The sequence below is a fragment of the Hirundo rustica genome, chromosome 20 (genome assembly GCF_015227805.2).
Source record: "Hirundo rustica isolate bHirRus1 chromosome 20, bHirRus1.pri.v3, whole genome shotgun sequence".
NCBI classification, from domain to species: domain Eukaryota; kingdom Metazoa; phylum Chordata; class Aves; order Passeriformes; family Hirundinidae; genus Hirundo; species Hirundo rustica.
In genome coordinates, this window is record NC_053469.1 from 7,355,965 (window position 1) to 7,364,660 (window position 8,696).

Below are 8,696 nucleotides of genomic sequence, written 5' to 3' on the forward strand. Positions count from 1 at the left end.
CTCGTTCTGCCGGGTTTTTCGGTGACACTGGAAAGCTGTGCTCCTGCTCAGGGAGGCCAGGGGAGCATCCTCACTCTGCAGCCAGGCAGATCCAAGTGAGAAGGACTGCACATGGCTCTGGTTCCCAGCTTTTACAGCTGCTGCGGTGTGGGGAGCACAAAGGCAATCACAGTAATGGGGGAACGCTCTGCTCGGAGCCTTGGCTGCAAAGCGCAGCTCGGTGACAGAGCCAGCACATCAGGGTGTCCTGTCCCTGGGACAGCAACCTCCACAGGGCAAGGGAGTCCAGAGCTGCAGCTGTCCTGGCGTTTTGCATGGGTCAAATGAAGCTCAGAGTGAAATCAGGGCACGTCCCCATTGCTAGTGGAATAGCTTGGGTGCAACAGCCCTTTGGAGCTTTGTCTCCACCTGTTTTTATGACCTGGGCAAAAGAGATGCTTTAATAACTGGAATATTTTCAGATATTTCCACGAGAGATTAATGCAGACCTGCACAGGTGTTTGCTTGGCTGCTCATTCTTTCACCCAGTGAGTAAATCCTATCAAAGCCACTTGCTGCAGGGTGGGCAGCTTCAAACAGCACATGCCAGCAGCTTTGGAAACATGAGAACGTTGAGTTTTCCTTTGGACACTTGCTTCCTACAATGAAGGCAAATGAGTACGTGTGTTTCTGTGGGAACCACAATATTCCCCATTTATAGTAAATAAAGGAAAGGAAAAGGTGTTTTGAGTCTCAAAGAAAACATCTACTGTCTCTCTGCTGGGTACATGGTGAAAATACAATTGTTCACACAGTCTTGTCCATCTTGGACTCATAAACCTCAGCACTGTCTGGGCAGGTCACAGAATTACAGAGTGGGTCAGGCTAGAAGGGACCACGAGGGTCAGCTGAAGTTATGATGGTTTTTTTTGTTGTTTATTTTTTCTTGGACAATAAGGAAGCCAGGGGCAACTCACGTACTCATGTCTGCTGTGGAGACTCTGAATAGGAAGAGAAAAACAAGTGACATGTTTCTTTTAAAACTGTCCTGGTGGGAGCCTCATCTCAGCACCACTCCAGCTCTCCTAAAGTTGCTTTGATATTCAAAAAACCACTGACTTGTTAAACAATACTGTCCTAAATCCCTTTTATAAATGCCCAGAACCACTCGCAGGCTTTCTGAAGCTCTTTGTTATAATTACAATCAAGAATCATAGGACATAGTGCTTTGTGCCAGAAATACACATCCACTGAATTGTTTCCAGAGGAGCCACGGAGAGAAAGAGTGAAGGAGAAACACAGCTTCTGTGCTGATCAATTCAGGAGCAGGAGTTGCCACTCTATTTAATTTTTCCTCTTTTGTTTCCCAATTTAACTCTTAGCTGGTGAAATTCAAGGTAATGTTTGCTTTGTCCTTATGCTCCCCTTTGGCCTCAGCCCAGGGAACCCTGAGCTGTGCCCTGGTTCACTGTCCCCCACCATCCCCAGCAGCCTCTGTCCCTGGAGGAGGAGGAAGGTGGGGTGGAAGGGTGAGCAGGAGGATCTGCAGCACCCATCAATCCCAGCAGAGGTGAGGAGAACTTCATTTTGGGAGCTGCTGGAATAGTATTTAGCAGATGCAGAGCAAACTCTGGGCAAAGGAACACGGCATCAAGCTTAGTTTTATAAAATCTTCATATGCTGGGTCACAAAAATACAGCTTAGGGAGGGCTGTGGGGGCGTTTGGTAGTGTTGTCTGACACAGCACAGAGGGAGGGAGCTGTGATTCAACTTTTGCCAGCACAAGGCCTGGAACTGGCTCTCTTTCTCCATCCAATAATGTCTGATGTTGATCCCTGATCCTGCTTCCATGGAAATGTCCCTGTCTGGTGCTTAGAAAAGTGAGGGGATAATATCAGCTCTGATTCACCACTCAGTTGCTTCTGTTTCACCTCTGCAGAACATCACCGATTACAGAAGGATTTGCAAGACTAAAACCAGAGTAATTCAGTGATGAATGCTAACCAAAGCCTTTCCTAAAAAGGGAGCAACACTCCTGCCCCATCCAATACCCCACACGTCCATGGAGTGCTCTGTGATATGATTCCTTTGCATTTAGACTTGGACACTGCTGGGGTACACTTATTTCAGCTAACCCAAACTTTTCCCCTCTGTCTCTTCTCCCTGCACAATGTCAGGCACGTTCCCAGTGAAAACAAAGCAAAACTCTCCCACACAGTCCTGTTGCAGGTGGCAGCTGACCCCTGGGGGAGGCTGAGCAGACAGGCAGATCTCAACTCCATTTCAAACCCTGGGGGCTCTTGCAGCACCTTCCAGCAGTGAATTAAGGCTGGGCCAGAGAGTGAAAAAGCTTAATCTAGAACTGGCTGGCTGTAAACGTCGGAACACTTTGTTCAGGCTCAATTTTGCTTGCTTAGGGCAGTCCCAGAGCATATCCACAAACACTGGACGAGGAGAAGCAGTGGGAGCAAAGAAATGTTTCAGTTTAAAGGCGTTGCACATTTCTTGTCCCCCCAAGGAAACTCCAAAATGCCCTCTCAAATGCTAAATAACCTGGATATAAATAAGATTCTCAGGTGATGGTTTCAATATTTGATCTTGGTCTAAAGAAAACCGAAAGAAACATGTTGGGCACATTTCCCAACCATAGAAACCTTCGTCCCTGATGTCAAAACTACTCAGGTTCCCTGAGCAGCTGCTCCATTGCTCTCTGGAGGGTTTGTCCCCTGAGCCATGGTGCCCACGGAGGCAGGCACAAGGCTTTTGGAATCCAAGCCTTGTTTCTGTTTCACAAAGCTTTTAGAGCTGAAAATCCTGTGTCTTTACTCTGCCTCTGAGATTCTGGGGTCCACTCAAAGCAACAGACTGTGAAGTGACTCTGGGTAAATGGTCTCAGGACCCAAATCCAGTTTCAGAAGCAGCCAGATCACAGTAAGAGCCTTGGTCTGTTCCTACACCCACCAAACCTGAGGTATTGCTGGGCCACCTCTGGGTGACAGCCATGGGCAAACACGGAGCTCAGGCAGCTCTTCTGGCCCTTGTCACTCCTTAACTCTCAAATTTCCTTCAGAAAAGGTGACCAGCAAGGCAGAGATTTCTTTAGTGCTTTGGCAGTGCCTCCATCCTCTCTGACTCTGAACAGCAGCAGAACCATCTCCTGAGCAACACCCAGCAGCCCAGGCCAGGATGGCAGGCAGGGGAGGGAGAACCCTCCTTTCTCCTCACATGAGTTTTACCTCCTCATGATTCCATTTTTTGCCTTCCAGCAGCACTCCTGTCAGCTGCCTCCAGAAGATGTGCTTGCTTATTTCCTTGTCTTTCCACTCCAGGTAGGTGTTCCTCCTCAGGTACCGAGACAGCCCCAGCCTCTGCCTCAGCAGGGCTTTATTCACATCTTCCAGCACGATCATGATGATCCCGGTCTTTCCCTCCACCAGCTGCCAGGACTGGGCAATGTCAAACTCGAAGCTGCACCACTTGCTCTCCAGGAAGTCAGTGGAGATGACCGCGATGACGTTCCTGCTGCTGAGAAAACCCTCCTGGATGATATTGGTGACGATGGGTACCCCTGGCAGGAAGTCCCTGTAGTACAGACACAGGTGGAAGGGAGGCTTTCCCCCCTCCAAGGGCTCCACCAGCTCCTTTGTCACCCATTCCTGGTCTTTGCTGGAGTGGATGACAAAGGCGTCGTAGGTGTCACCTCTTTCCGCGTAGTGTTTGCACCCGCTGAGCAGCACCACGGAGTAGTAGAGCTGGAAGTAGTACTTGTAGATCAGGAAGAGGAGCACCACTACGCAGAGCAACGCAACCACTGAGGAAGAAATTTTTCCCGCGCTGACGTGGCAGGAGGACAGATCAAAGCTTGCCAGGCTCACGTTCGCCACGTACGAGGGAGTGTGGCACAGCATCAGCTCCTCGCTCTGCAGCAGCTCCTGCTTTCCCTTGACCCATTCCAGGAAGTCCAGGTGCACACAGGAGCAGTCGAAAAGGTTTTGAGAGATATCCAACAGGACCAGGCTGTCAGGCAGGATTTCCCGGGCTGAGTCCAACAGAACTGTCAGCTGGTTTCTGCTGAAATCCAGGACTCTGAGGGATTTGAGCGGCTGGTAGACTCCAGGACTGAAGGTCAGCAGCTTATTGTTGCTGATGTTTAGCTCTTTTAGCTCAGAGAGGGCATCAAAAGTACTTTGATCCACATGTTCTAATTTGCAGCTTGAGATATCCAAGGTGCGGAGGTGACTTAGGTTTTTGAAGTTGTTTGCCAGCTTATTGTCCTCAAAGGAGTTTCCTGCCATCTTGAGCACTTGCAAAGAGTTCAAGCCACAAAATGTACACTGGGATTTAACTTCGGTTTTGGTATGGGAAATATCAAGGTAAATCAGTCTCTGAAGGGACAGAAAGACAGGGTAGGAGCCAGGACCAAATAAAGTTGTGTGCTGAAGGTCCAAATATAACAAATTCTTCACGTTAGTGAAATCTCCTGTCAATCTGATATTAGAATTGAAGCTTAGGTTCAAGTGTTTCAAATTTGGACAATTTTGAAACTGAGGGGAACAGCAGCGGCTGAAGGTGAGGCTATTCTCACTCAAATCTATCACCTCCAGGTGACTGAGACCCTCAAATTTCTGCCTGAAGTTTTTGAGTCCTTTGTTCTTGGTAATACGAAGCACCCTCAGCTCCTTGAAAAGCGACAGCTTCAAGGCGGGCACTTCCTCAAAACTGCACTTCTTGCATTCCAGCTGTTTCACTTGAGACCACGCAGGAACCTGTGATATCTCCTCCAGCCCGAGGCCCACCAAGCGAATAGTGGAGACGTTGCCGACGCAGTTAAACAGAGTGTCCGCGTCATCCTCAAAGTCCCTGAAGTAGAATAAGACAAACTCTTCCATCTGCACCTGGCACAGTCCGTTCAAGAGCCCCCTCTCAAAGTCCTGCAGTCTCTTTCTGTCGCTGAAATCCCCAACTATGAGTCTGGTGACCTGCAAACCAGCCAGGCCTTGCAGAGAAGTTTGCATCGTGATGCTCTCAAAAGCAGACCTGACATTCAGCTCACCCAGGTGAATCCCTGCAAAAGCCCCCGGTTCTATGGATTTTATCTTGTTCAAGGAAAGCACCAGAGTGAGGTTGAGCCTGTTCCCTTCCCTCAGGGCATCAAGGTCTCCTCTGGAGATAGATGTGATCTCGTTGGAGAAGAAGCTCAGGTGCCTGAGGGAGGTCATGCTGGCAAAATACTCGGGAAGCTTCAATGAAGTAATGCTGTTGTGTCCTAAATTCAGCTCCTGCAGAGTGTGCAAGTGGCCAATGGGCAGCTCAGACAGAGAGTTTCTGTTGGTTTCCACCAGAACCAGCTTTTTCAGAGATGTTAAGCCATGGAAAGCTGCTTTCCCCAGGTGCTGGAGGGAATTGGCTGTCAAAATCAAGGTGGAAAGTCTATGGAGGTCCATAAAGGAGTTATCTTCTATTGTATGGAGCTGGCACCTGTCAGGCATGAAAGGAAAATATAAGTGCATGAAACACTGTCCCTTCCTTGTTCACTGAGTGCTGCTGCGACATCCTCGGGCTCAGCCTCACACTGGGGGCTGGCTTGGCTTTGCTGTGCTGGGCAGAGCCAGCATCCCTGGATGTGCACAGGGAATGCTCCTCCAGCAGGAAACCTCCTCTCACCTCCTCCTCTCCTCCCTCTCTAACCTTAAATCCAAAGCAAGAGACATGGACGCCTGGTGAAGATAAAAAACTCGTGCAGGCAGCAGGAAAGAACAACCCTAGCTTTGAGTTTAGGCCAAAGTGACCCTGTGATGACCATCACTGACGGAAAACCAACCAGAGCCAGCATCCCCTCACAAATTGCACCCCCCAGCCCTCAGACTGCCACCTCAGCCACGTCTGGGCAGCTGCCCTGGCACCAGAGCAGTGCAGCTGTGGCAGAGCTCACAACTCTGCCAGCAGCTGATACCTGGTGATGGCTCAGAGGGAGCAGACCCCAGGCTGTGCTGGCTCTGGAGGAGGAAAGGAAGAGGGGAAAATGAGGGTGGCCCCCTAAGGTTGGTTTGATGTGGGGAGATCCAGATTTTGAGACCCAAATCCATCCTGCAGTGAATCCCAGCAGAACTGGTTTAATAATCCAGCCAATGCCTCACAGCAAATATGTCCTGCCACTCAGTCACTTCAGAGCCAGAGCGGTGGTGGGACTGAGTGACAATTCTCAGTGAAACAATCATCCAGAGAAACTGTTGTCTGGAGTCCATGGAAATTATACATCAATTCAAATTTGCTAATAGGCCTCCCCCATCTCCTCCCCCAGATATGTGAGGAGAAGGGAAAACAGAATATGTTGATATTTCAAAACAGCCTTTTAGAAAATGAATGTACCTTCATGTTATTTATTTATTTATTTTACCTGTAATTAGAAAAACAGCTCACCCAAGATGTTCCACTTCAGAGTTTTGGTAACAGTGGAAAGTCTGACATTCTTCTTGTTCATAGACAAGTGAAATATCATTCTTCTCACATTCCAGCCTACAAGATCACACTGACAGACCCAGCTCTGAATGGAGGGTGTGCACTCAGTGACTGGACTAAAAGCTGCACATCACTTCACCACGGGGATATGCAAAATGGCAGACACAGGGACAAAGTCACAAGGGAAAAAAAACCAAAAAACAAAACAAACAAAAAAACCCAGCCAAGACTAATAGACCCCAAAATAAGCCACCATTGTAACTCAGCTGGTGAAGAAAATTAACCAATATCCACATTATAGATGCCATTACCTTGAAAGATCCAGAAGCTGCAGCTCAGGGACTGATGCAAAATGATTTGACCCCAGTGATTTCAGATTGCTGAAACTGAGGTCCAAGTTCTGGGTGGTGTTTGGGACTCCGTCAGGAACTCCAGAGCTGTTCAGTCCAGTGCACCTGAAAGTTGTGTTAGGGGTGACCTGTAACAGAGGCAGATCCCATCATGGCCAACATCTGCTCCTCATGAAGCACCAGAAAAGGTCACTGTCAGGAAAGCAGGAGCGGGATGAACCCCCTTGCAGTCCATTTCTAAAGGAGCTGCCCTGAGTTTCAGGAAATAATCTTACATACCCTAAGCATTTCTAAGCATTTTTCTCACTTCTAATAGAACCAGTCCCACTCCCCAGGAGGAGCTGCATTTCCTGCTGGTTGGAGCTGGGACAAAACGGCAGGACAGTGTTCCTTGAGGTTACAGATGAACCTGCAGCAACCTTTGAGAGAGCCAGCAGGACAAACACTCATGGATGAACTGCATGTCCAGGAACTGCTCTCAGCTCTCTTCCCCAGCACACAACCAGGCAGCTTGAGCCAAAGTTACTCTGCAAGCAAATAATTGTCAGCAAAACTTTGCAAAAAGCAGTTGGTCAGTGTCAGGTACTTGGTGAAATTATTCCACTGTACCAACCAGGCAGAAATCTGTGTTTTGTAGAAATTAGACAGAGTTTGCATTCCTTCCAAGGGAAATATAATTTATTACAATCACTGCACTGCAGCAACCTCAGAGGTAAGGAAAGCCAACGAGAAGAAAAAGTTCTTGCTGCTGGTCCTGGTTCTCAGATGTTTTTGAGACCAGAATTTAGTTCAAACACTTCAATCACCTTGAGAACAACCTTGGGGGAAAAAAGAAAAACTAAAAACAACAACAACAACAACAAAAACAAACAAACAAACAAACAAAACTGGGCTTTCCTAAGACAACTATGAGTCTTGAGGCACAAATCTCCCAAGCAAAGGAAAAAGTTGCAGGAGAGAAGCAGAAGGATTTTGTGCTCACTTGGAGCTCACATACCTCCAAGCAGGGCTCGAGCAGGCAGCCTGCCAGTGGGGATGGGACAAATGCCAGCTGCAGCAGCACCAGGAGTGTCCTCACAGGAAGGGCTCCTCTCCTGGGCATCTTCAGGAGGCTAGGAGTGCAGGAGAAAGGAGCATGGAGAGAGAAACGTGGAGACAGAGTCCTCCTGCAGTGCCAGGGGTTGCGTTTCACCACTCCCGCTTCTCACTGCACATCTCTGAGGGTTGCAGAGAAGGAGAAGGGAAGTGAAACTTGGTCACTGCCTTGTTTCTACACATGCTCTGGGTGAGCTGCTCATCTTGATTTTTTTTTTAAAAAAAAATGTTAAAAAAAAAAGTCAACAAGGAAAAAAAAAGTAATGGCAGCTATAGTTTGGGCTGGAAATTGAAGAGGAATGTGGGTTTCACCAGTGTAGTTTGACTTGATTGCCTCTGATTAACTCAGGTCAAATTGTCAAAAAAACCCCAAAATAATGGAATATGTTATGCAATCCTGAGCCCAGTTTCATGCTCCACATCCCATAATTCAAATGCTCGGGTTAGAAAGGGTGGCTCTGCCTTTGCACTCCTGCCATGCTCCCAGCTTCACCCTGGCAAGCCCTGGAGAAGAGCTCAGCTGTGGCACAGGTTTTCGTAAGCCAGGTAAACAAACACAGGTTTATCTCTGGCCAAGCTCTTGTGAGCAAACATCCAGGGGGTTTTTTTTCCATCTGGTTGGAACTTTATTGCAATTATTGCAGGAATATGGCCAGGCACAAGGAGATTCACAGAGTGACCAGAGTTGACCCATCCCCACCCTTTCCTGTGGGAGAAGTTGTTGGGGACAGCAAAAAGGAGAGGCACAAACACCCTGAGCTGGGCTTAGAGCTGCTCCCTGCCCCGGTCATGCCTGAACTGCTGTTTGATGCC

The 8,696-nt window shown here is 48.3% G+C and overlaps 1 protein-coding gene across 1 annotated transcript; it reads right to left on the reverse strand.

Moving 5' to 3' along the window:
• Positions 1 to 528: 528 nt before the first annotated feature.
• Positions 529 to 7,980, reverse strand: TLR4 (toll like receptor 4). Its single transcript, XM_040083275.1, has 3 exons — positions 7,786 to 7,980; positions 6,750 to 6,916; positions 529 to 5,457 (listed from the first exon to the last, which is right to left on the reverse strand). Exons 1-3 carry the CDS (start codon positions 7,888 to 7,890, stop codon positions 3,201 to 3,203), a joined length of 2,529 nt encoding a protein of 842 aa, XP_039939209.1. The 5' UTR covers positions 7,891 to 7,980; the 3' UTR covers positions 529 to 3,200.
• Between the last annotated feature and the right edge of the window lie 716 nt (positions 7,981 to 8,696).